At 45.9% G+C, this 20435-nt stretch overlaps 2 protein-coding genes across 2 annotated transcripts in view; one reads left to right on the top strand and one right to left on the bottom strand.

Moving 5' to 3' along the window:
* The window catches only part of LOC128343964 (olfactory receptor 2G3-like), a 32602-nt gene that overhangs the window by 11998 nt on the left and 169 nt on the right, over window positions 1-20435 (bottom strand). The gene's annotated exons all lie outside the window — the stretch shown is intronic.
* On the top strand, window positions 12207-20428 carry LOC128347256 (putative olfactory receptor 2B3). Its single transcript, XM_053301630.1, has 2 exons — window positions 12207-12216; window positions 19503-20428. Exons 1-2 carry the CDS (start codon window positions 12207-12209, stop codon window positions 20426-20428), a joined length of 936 nt encoding a protein of 311 aa, XP_053157605.1.

The raw sequence follows: 20435 nt of genomic DNA, 5'->3' as shown, positions 1-20435 counted from the left end.
CTGTCTGGAAAAACTGAAAGGTAACAAATCACCAGGGCCAGATGGCATCCATCCAAGAGTCCTCAAAGAACTCAAACGTGAAACTGCTGACCTCCTTGCTAAATTATTTAACTTATCCCTGAAATCGGGCTTTGTACGAGGACTGGAGAGTAGCAAATGTAACACCAATTTTCAAGTAGGGATCCAGGGGCGATCTGGGAAATCACAGGCCGGTTAGCCTAATGTCCGTTCCAGGCAAATTGATGGAAAGCATCTTCAAGGATAAAATTGTAAAGTACCTAGAAGAACAGGCCCTGCTGGGAGTGAGCCAGCATGGCTTACGCAAAGGTAAATGTTGCCTCACCAACCTTTTGGACTTCTTTGAGGGTGTCAACGAGTATATGGATCAAGGTGATCCAGTTGACATAAGTCAACTGGACTTCCAAAAGCTTTTGACAAAGTTCCTCATCAAAGACTCCTGAGGAAACTTAGCAGTCATGGGATAAGGGGACAAGTACATGTGTGAATTGCTAACGTTGAATGACAGGAAACAGAGGGTAGGTATAAATTGAGAGTTTTCACAATGGAGGGAAGTAAGAAGTGGGGTCCCCCAGGGATCTGTACTGGGACCGGTGCTTTTTAATTTATTCATCAATGATCTAGAATCAGGGGTAAGTAGCGAGGTGGCCAAGTTTGCAGATGATACCAAACTCTTCCGGGTAGTGAAATCCAAAATGGATTGTGAGCAGTTCCAAAAGGATCTCTCTAAACTGGGGGAGTGGGTGACAAAATGGCAAATGCCGTTCAATGTTAGCAAGTGTAAAGTGATGCCTGTTGGGACAAAAAACCCCAACTTCAAGTATAGACTGATGGGATCTGAGCTGTCGGTGACTGACCAGGAATTGGATCTTCGGGTCGTGGTGGACAGCTCGTTGAAAGTTTCGACTCAATGTGCGGCAGCTGTGAAAAAGGCAAATTCAATGCTAGAGATCATTAGGGATTGAAAATATAACGGCTAATATTATAATGCCCTTATACAAAACTATGGTGCGACCACACTTGGAGTACTGCATACAATTCTGGTCACCACATCTTAAAAAGGACATTGTTGAACTGGAAAAGGTGCAGAAGAGGGCAACTAAGATGATCAGGGGCCTAGAGCACCTTTCTTATGAGGCAAGACTACAACACCTGGGGCTTTTTAGTTTAGAAAAAAGACGACCGCGGGGAGACATGATAGAGGTCTATAAAATAATGCATGGTTTGGAGAAAGTGGAGAGAGAGAAAATCTTTTCCCTCTCACACAACACTAGAACCAGTGGTCACTCCATGAAATTGATTGCCAGGAGGTCTAGGACCAACAAACGGAAGTACTTTTTTACACAACGCGTGATCCACTTGTGGAACTCTCTGCCACAGGACGTGGTGACAGCCAACAACCTGGATGGCTTTAAGAGGGGTTTGGATAACTTCATGGAGGAGAGTAATGGCAGGAGAGAGGGCATGCCCTCAACTCCTGCCTGTGGCTTCCAGCAGCATCTGGTGTGCCACTGTGGGAAACAGGATGCTGGACCTGATGGCCAGCATCCTTGGGCCTGATCCAGCAGGGCTGTTCTTATGTTCTTAATTATGGAGGAGTCATCGGCTCGCGAGGAGGCAGCAGGAACCGGATTGAATCTATGGCAGCTGTCGGGAGTGGAGTGCTGATTAAGTGCACATGGTTGCTGACTATAAATCAGGCAGCCTGTGCCTTGAACAACTGCTGGAAATAACACATCAAATTGGCTTGAGCCTCTGTCAGACAGATTGGGACTTTGGAATCTGGGCTTCTCACTCCTCACTTCTGTATCCCTGGTGAGACTGTCAAACCTGCCTATTTAGCAATAAAACTGAAACCTGAGCTACTGGCTATTGTATCATATATCTCTGGCCAGCATCTTCTTCCGTCAAGTGAACTCATGACAAGGAGGGGTTTACCATTGCCATCTCCTGCACAGTATGAGATTATGCTTTTCAGCATCTTCCTTTATTGCTGCTGCCTGATATAGTCATTTCCTATATTCTAGGAATACCAGCGGGGATTCAAACCGGCAACCTCGGGCTTGCTAGTCAAGTCATTTCCTCACTGTGCCATTAGGTGGCATGCATAATAAGCACCTCTGTCTTATATGTGAGTTCTTGGGCCAGGAAGTCTGGCCCTCACTTTCCCTTGAAGTGGCTCCCCCTAAAGGGGTGAAACCCATCAGTGGTGGGCCCGCCATCACTGGCAACAACCCTAAAAATCCCAGAGCAGATGGCATTCAGGAAACTGCTGAATCAACCCCCTGGGCCCCAGTCCTGTAAAGACTCCCCACAGCTCAGCAGCCGGTCCTAGGGGCAGACAGAAAACAGTGGGGGGCAGAAGCAGACAGGCAGGCACCCAGTCTCCCGCCCTGGAGTCTGCCTGGGAAACCGGTGTTGTTCTTCCTCTCTTGCAGGCTTCGGGGGGGCTGAGCCACTGGCAGAGACCCTAAAGACACATCTCTTCAGCCAAGCTTTTTAGCTATTTGGTAGTATTTTAATTTGATATTTGTATGTTTTAATTGTTAAAATTTATTTGTTTTATTTCTGTAAACCGCCTAGAGACTTTGGTAGTGGGTAGTATACAGACATGTTAAATAAATAAATAACCTTCCAGAACCTTTTAAACCCAACTGAAGCCACTTCTAAGTATATGAAATTGATTAAGAAATAAGGGTTGCACACAGAATAAGGTATTGGGGAAAATTGGGGAAATTGGGAGTTTAAAAGGGCACACAGGAATTCAAAAGAAAACACAAATACATTAACTAACTAGCACTGAGTTTGAGTTTAGTCTAGCAGTAAGCAGGTCCTTGGCTGGGAGAGCATTAATCTCTACAGCATCTTCCTTGGAACACCCACTAGCCAGGGGTGTAGCCACCACTGGGTGACTGGGTTCAAAGACACCCGGGCTGTCACCCCCTCAAGGGCCACACCTTGTGGCCCCCACATACACCCCATGTCTGACATCAGATGCGGGGGTGTGGTTTAGCTCCTGAACAGGGCTGAATAGGACCCCGATCTAACTCCTGAATGGGGCTGCACAGCCCCGTTCAGGAGCTAGATCATGCCCCTGAGTCTGACGTCAGGGGCGGGGGGCATGGCTAACCACCTGCGTCTGATGTCAGACATAGGGGGCGGGGCGAGGGTGGCCACCACAGTGTCCGGACATGGACCACCGCTGGCCTCCCTCTGCTAGTGCCATAAGCAGTTGGAAAATGGTGGCATGATGCCTAGTTACTGGCAACTCATGACTGTCCTGGTGACAAAATGGTGGGGTTCTTGGCCCTTATTTTATGGTTATTAAAGATTGGGAAGGCTTTCATACTCTTCCAGAGACAGACAGCTCTGGGATCCAATGGAATGAGTCAGTGTATCTCTGATGCAGTGCTGGTTTTAGGCCAATCCAAGTTTGAGATTTTCCCTCCAGACTGGAGGTTCCTCCTCCTTAATGTGCATAAACTTGCACGTCTAGAAGGGTCTGGTTTGAGACTAAATCTTGATGGCTTTATCCCTTCAGTGACAAAAGGCAAGGATTGTCCTCATTCAGTCTATCTCTGTGACAGGTCTCCCTTCTTGTAGTAATACTGCTCCTACAGCAGGTTGTTGTGATGCATTCACAAGTTCTTATGAGTTCTTTGACCTCTTGGAAGGTTTTGTTATAGGATTCACTCCAAATCCATACCATGTACTTTCTGAGTAGTTCCCTCAGTTCAGTGGTGCAGTTGTGTCTGCTAATCCTGGAGATAATCTAACTAAGTATTTAAACATTAATACTTAAACAGTAAATATTAAACATTAAATGGCCCAAGGTCATTGACACGGTTGACTCCAATTTGCATCTTTTTTAAAATTTTGAATTTTCTTTCTTCACCTTTCCACAAGTGCTTTCAGATTGCTGTCATGTTCCTCTTAGGTGGAGCCATACATTAATAGATCATCAATAAATATCACCTCCACATCCTTTAACCCTTCTGATATTTCATGGGCTTTTTTCTGCCAATGCTGATTTGGAACGGTGCAGCCTTTCGTTCTTCAGACCACTGGCCTGCTTCTGGGTCTGCTAGAAATAGTTCCATGCACTCCCTCCACTGGGCCCAGTTTTCAGTAGTGTTTCCTTTGTCAAAGTCCATAGCAGGTCCTTACCAGCCGGTGCTGGAGGCCATCTCTGTCCTGCAGTGTGTTGGTTTCAGCAGTGCTGTCCTTAGAGAACCCTGGCAGGGTGTGGGGCCTGGGGCAAATCAGCCAGTGCGGGGGCCTCCTTCCGGTTAATTCTAATGGGGGCCTGGGGCAGTCGCCCAGCTTGCCATAAGGACAGCCCTGGGTTTCAGCTTTTATTTTTGCTTTCCTTCTGACACCATGTTAGGTCTCTGGTCTCTCACAAATAAGCAGATACCATCTTTCCTTGTGTAACAACAACCATCTGTTTATTCAGCCCTCCATCACACATGTAGGGTGCACTCTATTTCCCCCTCTGGTAGCCTGAGAGAATGCATTCCTGGTTTGTTCTGTCTGTAGGTTACAAAAGGCTTTAAAACTGCTGCAGTACAACAAGCTGCCATAAGGGGCAGCAATATGCAGAGCCTCAGCAGGCAGACCATGACATGTGAAAGGAACCTTATGACATTGCATTGTTTTCACAGTGAGTTGCGGGGGGGGGGGGGCTGGGGGGGGATAGACAACACTCTGTACCTACAGGGAGGCAGCCACTTCCCTTGTCCCCCATATATATGCCCAGGGAGGGATGCAACATCATGACATTGTTTTCTTCACCAGAGCATTATGGGATGACTTCTGGGTAAGAAAACAGACTGCAATATTGGACATATTCAATGCAATGCCATTCTCCTCAGTGCATAGACCAAGTGATGCACTCTATTCAGACTGGATTCGATCTGAAATTTTTCGGCACACACAGAGCTATTATCTCCTGCACAAGAAACAACTTTTCCTTTTAATAAACACCAGAGGCGTAACTAGGGAAAATGGCGCCCAGGGCAAGCACTGAAATTGCGCCCCCCCCCCCGCCGTGCGCATCCCCCCCACCGCCCCCTTAGCTAAGCAGGGTCCACCCTGGTTTGCATTTGAATGGGAGACTAGAAGTGTGAGCACTGGAAGATATTCCCCTCAGGAGATGGAGCCACTCTGGGAAGAGCATCTAGGTCCCAAGTTCCCTCCATGGCAGCATCTCCAAGATAGGGCTGCAAGAGACTCCTGCCTGCAACCTTGGAGAAGCCGCTGCCAGACTGGGTAGACAATACTGAGCTAGATAGACCAATGGTCTGACTCAGTATATGGCAGCTTCCTATGTTCCTAAATACTACTGCAGCACACACACAAGACACCTGTCCCATCCTGACACTCAGCCAACTTCCATAATCAAGATCCTACACACACACACACACACCACAACTGCCTACTCCTAGATTTACAAGGAATACAAGCCACACCTAATGGCACAGCAGGGAAGTAACTTGCCTAGGGAGCAAAAGGTTGCGGGTTCAAATGGAAACACCTATATAGGACTGCCAACTCTGACTGAAGCGATATGTGGGGGGAACCCCCCCCTCCAGTATTTCACAATATCAAGCCATTCACATCTCTAGGATAGTTTTCAATAGTATCCTGGAGATTCATGCCATTTCCTGGAGATTCATGCCAACTACATCCATGACGGTATTTGCTGCAAAAAGTGGAGTCATAATCACAGAAATGGTCACTGCATGTCCCTCATGAAACAATCTTTCTTCACAAGGGCAAACATGTGTGTTAAGAAATTGAATAGTACAAACAAACCATAATTTTATCTTTATGTATACACACACATACACACGCAAAAGTGTGGCAAATAAGGATAAACACACACAGAGAGAAACAGTGTTCTCTCTCTCTCTCTGCCAGAACCTACATTTTCAGTTATAGCTTTTGCATTCAAATACATTCAGTTAGAGAGAGAAAGAGGGAGAGATTTAAAATAAGATCATTAAAAGTAAGCAAATCTGTATGTATTATCTGTGCACAAAATCCTCAACATTTTCAAATAACATATTAATAGAAAAATACAATTATTGAGATTGTCTGGGAAAACATCTTGCCCTAGAAAATATGAAAGCACTGTGTTCAAAGGACATGGAAAATAAACCCCCTTTCTTTATAGACCTGTCCCCATGGGATTTGGCATAAGACAGACTAGAGAATTTCTAAGAAATGTCAGGTTTTCTTTACTTTGTTCTGAACAGAAACAACTTTGGCTCAAAAGGTAAATTTGATTGACTGTAGATTTTACTAAATGCGAATTTAGTTGTGCAAGCAAAGGGAAACCGAGAGTGTACTAAATATGACTACGTTTTACAACCCCTTTCTTCCCCCTTCATTTTTTTGATAAGCACTTAAGAGAAGCCTATTCACTGGAAGCTGCCAATTCTTTTATTTACAATGAGAACATCACCGGAGGCTCCACCCCAACAGCCCAACAGCGCGGGCTCCAAGCCAGCCCCTGCCTGGGAGACTCTTCTTCCGTCCAGCAAGAAAGGGCCACCGGGACCAAGTCTCAGTTAAGAGAGTTCCTCCCCGCTGCCCCATTACTCTTAAATGATTCACAGGCTAATTTAATTCCCACTTTCTACCCAGTTTACCTTGAAGTCTTTTGAGAGAGACCGATATCTACTTTTCTTTCAATTGATGGCTCTCAGACTCTCTCTCGGTATCAGGTGGTGTTCTTCCTGTTCGAGGGAGGGAGCGGCCGGCAATGCGGCGGTGCGGCTTGCAATGCAACCATTTACTGAAACTAATAGCAAGGGAGTTAGGGGATCCGGCAGCGCCGCGGCTTGCATACATTACCAGCAAGCCACCATTATTGGGGAGGAAAGGACAGGCACGGACGCCGATGGCAGCTACACACAGCAGGGAGGGGTTCAACACCATCCTCTGCTTTACAGTTCAGTCTTGCACAGGGGTGGGGAAGCAGCTTTTGGTAACACTTTGGTTTTGGCTTGGAGGAAATCCAGCTTTTTGGTTGTGGCATGCGCGACTGGGGGGGCGGTGCCGCGGGGCGGGGAGTGAGCGTCCATCAGCGGAGTGATATGAATGATGAAGAAAGGTCCGTTGACGAAGCAGCAAGCAGGCAGGTACTGCAACTTTAGGCGCCCGCGCCTGCGCCCGCACCGTGGCACCCAGGAGCAATGGGGGGGCGCCGGGACCCGGGGAGGGGGAGGGGGACTGCTCAATGCGTCCCACACTGCTGTGCACAAAAATTTTTTTTTGAAAAAAAAAAATTTTCGCAAAAGGCAGGGGCAAGGTGGGGGCACTTTTTGGCACCCCCCCACGTGATCCAATAAGGTGGCGCCTGGGGCATGTGCCCCCCCTGCCCCCCCATCGTTACGCCTATGATAAACACATACCGTAATGAGAATCTGATGTGCTTGAAGTGTATTAGGCATACTAATAATTTGGAGTGCATCCTCAAATACATTAAAAAAACATTTTTTCTTATCACTTTTTGAAGTTGGTTGTTGAGATGAAGATGGATGCTGCCTTCTTCCCCCTCTGAATTGTTGAGTATTACCTTCCCTCTTGTCCCTTCTTTTTTTTAATATACTTTTTATTCAATTTTCACAACACAGAAGGACAAACACAAATGATACAGACACTCACAAACATACAGAATAAAGACTTCCATCTCATCATTGGAACAAGTGTTGTTAACAATAACCGGATCTTGCCTATAGATTAAACATTCTCTCCCCAGTAGTTCATATAGAAAACAACTTTGGGGTGTTTTTGAAACATTTGTTGTTAGCCCTCAAAGGCCTGACAAAAATCCATTTTGTGATGTATTTTTAAATAGACAAGAAGAGGATCCCATTCTTTTTTAAATTCTTCAAATTTATTTCTTAGTAGTGATGTTAATTTCGCCATTTCTGCCAATTCTAGTACTTTAAGAATCCAATCCTCTTTAGACGGGCATTGACTGTCTTTCCATTTGCACGCAAATGTCAGTCTTGCTGCCACTGTTAAGTACATTAAGAGGGTCCAATATTTCCTCGGGAGAGCATTGTTATCAATACCTAATAGTATTGATTATGGACTCTTGGGAAAAGTCATTTTGAATATTTTTTTAAGCTCGTTATATATTGAGTCTCAATAACCTCTCGATTTATTGCATGTCCACCATAAATTTATACCTCTTGTCCCTTCTTTGATGAAAGTTGCTTCCTCCTGAGGATATTTTGAAAGAGAAAAAGTCGAGGCTTTGTTACACCTGGATGCAATGTAATGTGTAGTATGCCCCTAATTACTCCATCTAGGGGCTGGTTGGTTCCCTGGGGCATTCTGACAGTTTTTCAGGCAACTTCTTTACAACTCTCATATATATATTTCATTCATTCATGTTCTTTGTGAAACTTACCAAGGCTGTATTAGGTTTCTTTGTGTCCATTTTATCTTTCTTTTTGTTATACAGTCTATATATGTAGAGCCAGGGTGTTTCTTCATTCATATCCTTTGTGAAACTCAGCTAGACTCATGCATTTCTTTTCTCTGTCTACACATCAACCTGATCATTTCCTCTCCATAGGGTAATCTATCTAGCCAGCCTCCCCTTTCCCTCCTCATTTACCCCTTTACCTGCCTGTCTCCTTCGGTGAATGATATCTCTGGTATCATTTCAGATCTTTCTGCTTCTCTTTGCTTGGCGGTTGCTCTCTGTATGTCTCCCACTCCTCCTCTTTCTAGAGACTGCCTGCCTTCCTGTCTCTCTCGCCTCATCACGCCTCAGCCCAAGCCTTTTGCTTTCGGTATTTCCTCACCAGATTCTCAGGAGCAGAGTTCCATCCAGGGCAAATCCACAAAACAACCACCTCAACCATAAGCCACCTGCTCCTTGAACAAAGACTTTAGTCTCCTGCAAGCAGCAGAATAAGAGGTAGAGAGCTACTGTATGATGATTTAGAATGTTTATATATTGTGTTACAAACAAAAGTTCTCAGAGAGGTTTACAAAGCAAAAGTAATGTAAAGATGGGATGAGATAAATGCCTCAAAGATACTCTGAAGCAGAACATCTGGAGGCAACAAAGAGATCTGGAGCCTGCTTCTCATCAAGTCAGTCATGTGAAATGAGGATGATAATATATACTTTAGAATCTATGAGAAGTAGCACCTTTCCTTCATAAAGAGGTGAGTCATTTGCTTTCTTTCTTTCTGAAGTTTCAAGTCCTCATCTTTTTGAAACATTGGAGCATTTGTGAAATGCAGCATGGAATATAGAAGAAGCAGAGAGAGTTTATGCCCCCTTAAGGATTTAGTGCTCCTTCTACACTGCATATAGCCCCCTCCTGATGCTGCTTGCCCTTTACCCAGCTGTTGGTGCTCAGTCCTATATTAGTTTGTATATAACATATAGATAAGCTCCACAGACATTTTCCTAATGTCTAAACACACACACACACACACACACACACACACACACACACTCACACTCTTTCAGTCATTTTATTTTAGCTTTTTTTTTTTTTGCTTCCAGCTCTCTATATTATATTATTATTATTTCTTGTTTACACAGTCAGACAGGTGTAATTGACTGGTTTGTTTTATCCAGACATCAAGTCCTTCATTATTTATTTATTTATTTATTTATTTTTCAGTTTGGCAACCAGAATGGAACACAGCATTCAAAATGTGTCGGGGTTTCCTACTCTCCTCCATGAGACAGGGCTGTTTACCCAGTCAAAAGGCAGGATGCCAGGAGAAACTGAGGGTTCCAGATGTCAGGATAACCCCAGTAATAACCTTTCAGGAGTCAGGAAGGGCTCAGAGGGATGTGCAACAGCTGCTGGGAGATGGGCGGGTGCAACCCAAGAGGCAGCAGAATGGTGAAGAGGGAATAGCAAGGCTATCAGCTCCACAGCTGAAAACGGGTACAGAAAGGCTCATGAAGCGGGTGGAGTTGGAGAACAACTCCCCTTTGGAAACCTGGGATTGGGTGCCAATTCACTTGCCTGGCCATGGAAGAAGGAGCAAGCGGGGGGGGGGGGTGTCCTAAATGTAGGGCTTTATTTAAGGCAGGGGCTGCCGAAGATGAGAGGATCAGCAGGGATGAGGTTTGTCTCCGGACTCCCGGAGAGGAGCACAGGCTTTTTGCTCCCACTGATAGAGGAAGGAGTGGACTCAGGCATGGTCTGTGAACGTCCCCCCCCCCCGGGGGGGCTTCTTTAAGTGTAAACGGAGCCGGTGCTCCATGCCGCCCAGCAGCCCCCGCGGTGGGGAATCGCCTCCGCCACTCACCTGGCTCCCACAGAGGTGAGCCCCCGCCAGCGGCCAGGTGAGTGGGAGAGGCGATTCTCCGCCGCGGGGGCTGCTGGGCGGCACGGAGCACTGGCTCCGTTTACACTTAAAGAAGCTCCCCCCCCCCGGGGCACATTCATGGACCGCACCTGAGTGGACTGAATATATGTCCCTCCTCCCCCAACTCTGAGGCAAATGCCCGTGCCTATAATTCGAGGGCGAGAGAGTGGAAAGTTAGCTAGAGAATTCTTCCTCCCTAAACACGGACAGTGAGTAACCATGGATGAATATAACAGCATATCACACACTCTCTCTTCTTTTCAGTCTCTATCCTAGCAATGTCTAACACTGACTTTTCCTGTTTTTAAAAATTATTATTAACCGGCCAAACTCCTGACTAATGCTGCAGGGGTGCAGCAAAGTAAGTGTGCATGCAGCTGGCTGCCTTCAAAACTAAAGCTGCAGCAGTGCTTGTGTGTGTGTGTGTGTGTGTGTGTGTGTGTGTGTGTGTGTGTGTATGGGGGGAAATATATCCCTGAGTATTCCACAACTCTCAGGGACATATTTCTGGGTGTCACAGAGTAATTCAGAGGGAAAAGAAGATCAGTGGAAATCGTTGCTCTGCATTTGAGGACTGCCACACAGGGGCATAGCAAGCTGGCTGGGCAACAAAGTGAAGCCAGGGGACCTCCATCGCACGTGCCCAGGTGCCCCAAGCCATGCCCCCTGCATCTGGAATCAGACGCAAGGAGGCGGACAACCTAACCCACCCAAGTCTTCTCTCTCTGCTTCCCCATTGACCAGCAGTGCTGGCTCAACGACGTGGAGCAGAACCGGGTGTGGGGCCAATGGGGGTCGCTGTCCGTCGGGGGCAGTGGATCGGAGCTGGGCAGCCCTCCTCCAGCAGCTCCTGCATGGCTGTGGCAGCCTCTCTCCATCTCTCTTCCCTGCTTGGCTCAGCTGTCCGCCCCGTCCCTCTTGGAAGTAGCTGCTTGGCAGGCAGAAGGAAGTGCTGCCGCAGGCTGCTTAGCACGCAGCTCGCCTGAGCAAGCAGGAGAAGTGTTGGGAATTCTCTCTGGTAAGAGAATCCCTTTTCATTATAGCAGAGTGCACAGAGGCACAACACAGCGGAATTTAGTAGGCATGCATGTATGCTGAGAGTAAAGTAACTTGGAGCCAGTTCATAGTTTCAAATCAATATAAATGGTATTTATTAGAGAACATTCTGGATAGGAAAGTGAGGAGTTAGGGTCTCTAATCTATCTAGCTAGCTGGATGCAGATGGATTCTGCATCTCTCTGCACACATGGTGCAGGGGAGAGGAGCTTGCATGTTGCAAGGTAGAAGGAACAGGAAGAGAAGAGAGGAAGGAAGTGGCTGGAAGGAAGGAAGTCCCCTGAGAGTAGCAATCTACATTCCAAAGGGATAGTGTCAGAGCAGTAGAGAAAGGATGACCAATGTCTTGACCCTCTAGCCCTCTGACTCACTAGTCTGTCCTCTACTGTCTTTGAGACAAGAGACAGCACATAGTCCTTCACTTCCAACAAGAAGAGGGTGACTTGTGAAGGCAAGTGGGGACTGGCCTTGGAGGGCCCTTAGACCCTGTGGACCAAGGGACATTGGTTCCACCTTGTCCAATGGGAGGAATAAATGGACAGTTTTCACAATGGAGGGAAGGAAGAAGTGGGGCCCCCTAGAGATCTGTAGTGGGACCAGTCAGTGTTCTTTAACTTATTCATAAATGATCTAGAGGTTGGGGTGAGCAGAAATGTGGCCAAATCTGCATATGACACTAAACTATTTAGGGTAGTGAAATCCAAAACAGATTGTGAGGAGCTCCGAAAGGATCTCTCTAAACTGGGTGAGTGGGTGACAAAATTGCAAATGTGGCTCAGTGTTAGCAAGTATGAAGTGATGCATATTGGGGGCAATGGCCCCCCTTTCACATATATTGCAGCAAAAATATCCAGCTTTACATATACATTGATGTGGTCTGAGCTGTCAGGGACTGACCAGGAGAGAGATCTTGGGGTCATGGTAGACAGCTCATTGAAAGTGTCAACTCCGTGCACGGCTGTTGTGAAAAAGGCCAATTCCATGCTGGAGATTATTATGAAGGGGACTGAAAATAAAACTGCTAATATTATAATGCCCTTATACAAATCTATGGTGTGGCCGCATTTGGAATACTGTGTACAGTTCTGGTCACCATATCTTAAGAAGGACATTGCAGAACTGGAAAAGGTGCAAAAGAGGGCAACCAAGATGATCAGGGACCTGGGGCACCTTCCTTATGCAAGACTACAGCATCTGGGAATTTTTAGTTTGGAAAAGAGGCAACTATGGGGAGACATAATAGAGTATGCATGGAATACAAAGATAAATTGTTCTCCCTCTCTCACAACACTAGAACCACAGGTCATCCCATGAAACTAAAGGCTGGGAAATTTAAGACCAACAAGGTACTCTTTCACACAGTGCATAATTAATCTCTGGAATTCTGTGCCATGGAATATGGTAATGGCCACTAGCTTGGATGGCTTTAAAAGGGGCTTGGACAAATTAATGGAGGACAGATCTATCAGTGGCTACTAATCTGGTGACTATAGCCTTCCTCCAGCCTTAGAGGCAAGTTGCCTCTAAATACCAGTTGCAAGGGAGCAACAGTAAAAGAGGGGGAATGCCCTCACCTCTTGCCTGTGGGCTTCTCAGGGGCATCTGGTTAGCCACTGTGTGAGAGGATGCTGGACTGGATGGGCCTTCGGCCTGATCCAGCAGGACTGTTCTTACGTTCTCATTGTTTAAGTAGTTAATCAAGTTGGGACCCTTCTTATCCCAAAGCTTGTAGTCTTATTCAGACATTACATTCTATGTGCGTACAAGTGTCTATCTGTATACACATACTGTTGAGGACGGTCCACATCAACATATCAGAACCAGAGGTACCAACTCAGAAGTATGTGAAATATAGGCCTGTGTCTGATTTCATTTTATATTAAGAAATGAAATAATACCTGAACTCGGGGTGAACTGGCATACTAGATCTCAAACTGCTCTGTGAAGCAGGAGACAATCCAGCATTGTGTTGTGAAATGACTGCTCAAAGGAATACAAAAGCCAGGCTTGAATGCTGATTGCTATATCCAAATGCTAAAATGTGACTCATAATGTCTGTGGAGAGGCCAGAGGCTGCTCTCTCCTGTTGCAAGAAATCCATGCTAATTCTTACCAAAGATTAACTCAATCGCTCTCTATAGAGATTCAACATAGGTAGATGCATACAGAGATCCGCCTGTAGACTTTAATTCTTACCTCACTGATGCTTCTGCCCTAGCCATGTTACTTTAAATATTCTCTTGTTATAATTACACACTAGATAGAGGTACACAAGAAATAATGTAATTGCTGTCTCACACAAATAGAACTAATTCTCTCACTAACTCCTAACTTTTAACACCTTTTGGGGTCAAACTGGCAATTGGGGGAAGATGCAATTTGTAGCTCTGAGATGCAGATTTGCTTTGGGCATTGTTCCCCCCTTCCTTCCTAAGCGCACAGTTTACAGAAGATGAGATTGAGATCTCTCTGGGCTGGCCAATATCCTGAATAATTAAAAAGACATTGTCCAGAAGGTAGCAGCAAGTTGTCACCTTTTGAGGACCCAGGAAAAGATGAGATTTGAATAGACTCTATGAGAGAAAGAGATCAAAGAAAAATTACACTATAAAGAAGCAGGCTACTGGACAGAGAGTTAGCAGTCTTGTGCCTACGGGCAACCTTTTGCCTAGAGCTGCTCAACAAGGATCCCAGAGTTTGCTTGCCGCGGGGCTTGTGTCTCATCTCTTACCCAGACTATCTGAAATCTGATAGATTGTTGGAATAATAGATGTAATATCTATGTTCTATTTGTTTTTACTTTCTCCCTTTTTCTTTTTTCTTTAATTTTGAACTAATCAGTCGTCATTTAATGCAATGTATATAAATGGCATGTTTTATATGTGAAAACTTATACCTTATGGTATATTGTGCCATTTATAATGCAGCTGATTACCCTCAACTCCCTACATCTGTTGAGTTTTTGCCCAAAGAGTTTGGTTGGCTAGTTGCCATGTCTGACCTCTCTTCTCTGTTTAATATAGCTGTGGCTAAAGGCACAGCCAGCAGTGAAGCTGGTGGCATCCTGCCGGCAGGCAGACTGCCTGCAGGCAGCTGCCTAAGAAGTTTGGGCCCTTAGTACCCAGACCTTTGATGGTGGGACTGAGTGCTGGGGCAGTTAACATTTGTTTTAGTACTATATGTGGCTGGTATTGATTGATTGATTGATTACATTTATTTATGTATTACATTTATAAACCGCCCCATCCAGAGGCTCTGGGCAGTGTACAACAACTTTTTAAAAGACATAAAAATGTATTGACTGAGGGATGTGTCTAGGCTTATTTGAGGATGGAGAGAGAGAGGAGAGGTTGGAGAGGAGAGCTGGTCTTGTGGTAGCAAGCATGACTTGTCCCCATAGCTAAACAGGGTCTGCCCTGGTTGCATATGAATGGGAGACTTGATGTGTGAGCACTGCAAGATATTCCCCTCAGGGGATGAAGCCGCTCTGGGAAGAGCATCTAAGCTACAAGTTCCTTCCCTGGCTTCTCCAAGACAGGGCTGAGAGAGATTCCTGCCTGCAACCTTGGAGAAGCCACTGCCAGTCTGTGAAGACAATACTGAGCTAGACAGACCAATGGTCTGACTCAGTATACGGCAGCTTCCTATGTTCCTATGTTCCCTAGATGGGGATGTGGGTCCTCAGCTGGGGGCATCTATTCCAGTGGTGGTGGGGAACAGAAGAAGAAAAGGCATTGGCAGGTCAGCAGGCCATTACAGGGAAGACCAGAAACTTAATAGCTGTTTCCCATCCCATCTGCCCTGTCAGCTCTTTGAACTTGAGGAACAGTGCCAGCCACCCACAGAACCTCACCTTGCTCCTCTGTAGTGCCAGGTCAGTCCAAAATAAATCAGAAATTATCCATGATTTGATTGTGGATGAGGGTGCGATTGGGTATGCAATACAGAGACCTGGCTGGACAAGGCTAGTAGTGACCCGGTCTGGTCCCAGCTTCCAGAGTACCCTCCAGGGTACTCTGTTGTGCAGCAGGTGAGAGGACATGGACTGTAGTCTGTAAGAACAATATATCCCTTACCAGGATTCCTTGGAGCACTTGCCTATATCAAGTATGTGTACTTAAGTCTTGGGCCTCGGAATACATTGGGACTTCTGTTGGTGTACTGATCACTGCGCTGCCAAACAGACTCCCTAACCAAACTGATGGATTTGGTTGCAGAGTTGGCATTGGAGTCACTCAGACCAATGGTGGTGGGCAACAGGCAACTTCAAAGTTAACTTCAAGACTGAGTTATCAGGGGCAGCTTGGGAGTTCATAGTATCCATGACAATGGTGGATTTTTCCCAAGTGGTCTCGGAGCCATGCATGTTGCTGGTCATGTTCTTGATTTAGTTTTTTGCTCTGATCAGGGAGGTGTTCCATGGGTGAGGATTCCTATCACTTCCCCTTTGTCATGGACAGACCACCATTAAAGTTCAATTCACAGCCACTAACCATCTCTGCAGGGGTGAAAGGCCTATTAGGATGGTCTACCCAAGAAAGCTATTGGATCCATTAGGATTCCCAGAAACCTTGGAAGGTTTTAAGGGTGGCTCTGCCAGCGATTCTGTTGATACCCTAGAGGAGATTTGGAATCACAAACTCACTAGGGCAGTAAAGTAAAGTTGTGCCATCAAGTTTGTGTCGACTCCTGGCAATCACAGTAGAGGCTCATGAATGTCACTAGGACTCCTAAGTGTCCCATCAGACCTTCTTCTAAATTAGCTCCATGGTACACAGAAGAACTACGGGACTGAAGCAACAAGGTATATTCTGCCAAAGTGAAGAAGGACTCAACTCTAATCCAACAGATTACAACATAGAGCACAATGGAAGACCTATGCTTTGGCAATACATGCAGCAAAGAAACATTTTTTTGCTGCATGTATTACATCTGTAAGCTCACAGCCAGCAGAACTGTCTAAGGTGGTGAGAGGGCTAATACATACAGGCTTCTCCTTCCTCAAATTTGTATCTGGAGCCTTCAGCTAGCTGTTGTGATGCTCTTAATGATCTTTTCATGAACATAATCTGTTGTATTCGAGCCAACCTGAATACCATGATTGGTGCAGAGAATTTTGTAATGGTGTCCAGTAACTCCTCTTGTACAGTTAAAGTGGATCCGTTTCAGTTTGTGACTCCTGAGGACATGAACAAACTGCTTGGAGCAGTGCATTCTATCACCTGTTCTCTTGACTCTTGCCTAATTTGGCATATACTGAGGTTGTTCTCACAACCAGCTGCAGCAGGGCAGGAATGGGAAAACCTGAGTAATTAGGCTTGTGTGGAGCCTTGGTACCTGCTCCCACCCTGTTGTCCAGAGCAGGGCTACCCTGAAATAAAGTCTAACCTTAAACCTAGGTTTACAGGGCAAAGCCCCATCTCACCATGGCAGCCCCAATTGTGTGTGCAATCGGGGCTGTATGCTGCAGCTCTTGGCAGCCCAGCTTCCTGGAAATCAGAGTGCCACTTAAAGAGCAGCCAGGAAGCTGGGAGCTACAGCATTGCCACAGGCAGCTACTCCGCTGCCCACCCAATGCATTGTGGGACAATAGAGGATTTCCTCCTTGAGATCCCCAATGCTGTAAGCTCTGCCACACCAGTCGTGTGGGCGTGTGACACGACAGAATGCTACAGACTGAATGCTCATGTGGGGGAAGCCAGGTATACTCCTGCCTTCCGCGCCCCCCCCCCCCCAGATTTGGGTCATGTACATGACCCCACTATCTACAGTAGCAGGGAGACTTTGGGAGAGAGTGGTTGAGAATATAAATGCTTATCTGAGGGAAGGCAAGATTCCTCCTTGTCTCAAGCAAGCAATTATTAAACTTCTTTGTAAGAAGCCTATGTTGGATCTCTCAGAGCTAGGCAATTATAGGCCCGTCTCTAACCTCTTGTGGTTGGCCAAAGTGATTGAGGGAGTGATGGCCTCTCAGCTCCAGACAGTCTTGGATGGAACAGATTACGTAGCCTAGACCCATTTCAAATTGGCTTTTGGGTGGGCTATGGAGTGGAGTCTGCCTTGGTGGTTGGCCTGATGGATGATCAGGCCAACCAAGGACCCTAAGTCCATTAGGTATGTCCATTACATATGGACAGAGGGAGTGTGACTCTGTTAATCCTTTTGGATCTCTCTGTGGCTTTCGATACCATCAACCATGGTTTCCTTCTGGATCACCTGAGGGATTTGGGTGCAGGAGGCAGTTTTACAGTGGTTCCACATATACCTCTTGGTAGAGAGGAGAGGAGAGCTGGTCTTGTGGTAGCAGGCATGACTTGTCCCCTTAGCATGGTCCACCCTGGTTGCATATGAATGGGAGACTAGAAGTGTGAGCACTGTAAGGTATTCCCCTCAGGGGATGGAGCCGCTCTGGGAAGAGTAGAAGGTTTCAAGTTCCCTCCCTGGCTTCTCCAAGATAGGGCTGAGAGAGATTCCTGCCTGCAACCTTGGAGAAGCCGCTGCCAGTCTGTGAAGACAATACTGAGCTAGATAGACCAATGGTCTGACTCAGTATATGGCAGCTTCTGATGTAGATCTACCTCTCGGGTAGATTTCAGATGGTGTCACTTGGAGACTTTGTTCTTCAAGGTGAGAGCTTTTATATGGTGACCCTCAGGGCTCCATTATGTCTCCAATACTTTTTAATATCTACATGAAACTGCTGAGAGACATCAGGGGATTTGGTGCAGGGTGCTATCAAGTACTCTGACACCAAAATCTATTTCTCCATGACAACTTCATCAGAAAATGACATAACTTCCCGAAATGCCTGCCTATAGGCAGTAATGGGCTGGATGAGAGATAACAAACTGAAGTTGAATCCAAATAAGATGGAGGTGCTCATTGTAGGGAACCATAATTCAGGAGATGTGGGATAGACCTGCCTGTTCTCCCTACCCCAGAAGGATCAGGTATACAGTCTGGGAGTACTTCTGGATCCAAACCTCTCTCTGATGCCTCAGGTGGAGGCAGTGGACAGGAGTGCTTTTTATCAGCTTTGGCTGATACACCAAATGTGCCTCTTCCTAGAATAAAGTGACCTTAAAACAGTTGTGCACATGCTGGTTACCTCCAGGCTTGACTATCGCAATGCACTCTACACTAGGCTCCCTTGGTATGTAGTCTGAAAACTGCAATTGGTGCAGAATGCTGCTGCTAGGTTGGTCTCTGGAACTTGATAAAGAGACTCCTGTCCTCAAAGAAATACACTGGCTGCCAATAGGTGTCCTGGCAAAATACAAAGTGCTGGTTTTTACCTATAAAAAAAGGCTTGGGTCCAGGGTATTTAAGAGAATAGCTTCTTATTATAAAACCAGTCACCTATTAAGATAATCAAAGGAGGTTCGTCTGAGGGTGCTGCCAGTTCACCTGGTGACAATTCAAAGATAAGCCTTCTCAGAAGAAGTTCCACAGAAGGAGGGTGTTGTGGAATGCTCTCCCTGTTGAGATTAAAACTGCTCCATCCCTGATGGCTTTTGGAAACAACTGAAGACACATCTCTTTAGCCAGGCTTTTGGTTGAATTACTGATTTGTTGTTTTAATTTCTATGTTATATGTGTGTGTTTGGTTTGTGTGTATGTGTGTGTGTGTGTGTGTATATATATATATATATATACACACACACACACACACACACATACACACACACACACACACACACATTTTTTGTAATAGGCTGTATATAAATGAATTAAATAAATAAAAATAAGATTGTGGGGTTTTCTGCCCCACAGTTCTTGTTGCAAGATGTAGGGTTCTATACCAGGCAACATATTCTCCTCTCATACAAAGTGTTCCTGGTTCCCTATTAATAGAGAGCACTGCTCACTAACTAGAGCTTAGACCTAGATTTTGGAGACCAGGACTCAGGAATAGGATTCATGAGGTAGTCTTGGACAAATCATAGCCATATTTCTTTTGTGGAAGCTGTTCACATCGGTTTCCACTTCATATTGCTTGTCGTCTATTCATTTTCTTCCTGTTTTTTTAATAGATTATGTACAGTGAAGCATCATGGGAAGGAGGCAACCAAAGCTACCAAGGAGAATTCATCTTATTGGGTGTGGCTGACCGTCCAAATTTGGAGATGTTGCTCTTTGCCATCATCCTGATCTGCTACACAATGACTTTACTAGGAAACACAACCATCATTGTGGTCTCATGGCTGGACCCCCACCTCCACACCCCCATGTATTTTTTCCTCAGCAATCTCTCTTTCCTGGACCTCTGTTACACCACCAGTCTTGGTCCTCAGATGCTGGTGAACTTCTGGAGCAAAAGCAAGGCCATCTCCTATGCTGCTTGTGCAGCTGAGCTGTATATCTCCCTAGCACTGGGCTCTACAGAGTGTATTCTACTGGCTGCCATGGCCTATGACCGCTATGCTGCAGTTTACCAGCCACTGCACTACACTACCATTATGAGCCAATTCTTATGTTTCAAAATGGCTGCCATCTCCTGGATGAGTGGCTTCGGCAACTCAGTAGTGCAAACCACAATGACTCTTAAGCTCCCAAGGTGTGGACATAACCGGGTGGACCACTTTTTCTGTGAAGTGCCAGCCTTAATCAAATTGGCCTGTGTTGATACCTCACTCAATGAGGCTGAGCTTTTTGCTTCCAGTGTAGTGTTCCTCCTAGTACCTCTGGGTCTCATAACAGTCTCTTACAGCTACATTGTGGCTGCTGTGCTGAGGATCCGCTCAGCGGAGGGCAGGCAGAAGGCCTTCAACACCTGTGCCTCTCATCTGATTGTGGTGTCGTTATTCTATGGCACAGCCATTTTCAGTTATCTCCAGCCCCCATCCAATTATTCCCGTGACCGTGGCAAGATGATCTCCCTGTTCTATACATTTGTCACCACCATGCTTAATCCCCTCATCTATACACTGAGGAACAAAGAGGTGCACAGAGCTCTAAGGAGAGTGATGAACAGAAACTCAATGTCTTAGTCCAATG

Source organism: Hemicordylus capensis, chromosome 2, assembly GCF_027244095.1.
Source record: "Hemicordylus capensis ecotype Gifberg chromosome 2, rHemCap1.1.pri, whole genome shotgun sequence".
NCBI classification, from domain to species: domain Eukaryota; kingdom Metazoa; phylum Chordata; class Lepidosauria; order Squamata; family Cordylidae; genus Hemicordylus; species Hemicordylus capensis.
This window is presented reverse-complemented; position numbering and strand designations above follow the sequence as displayed.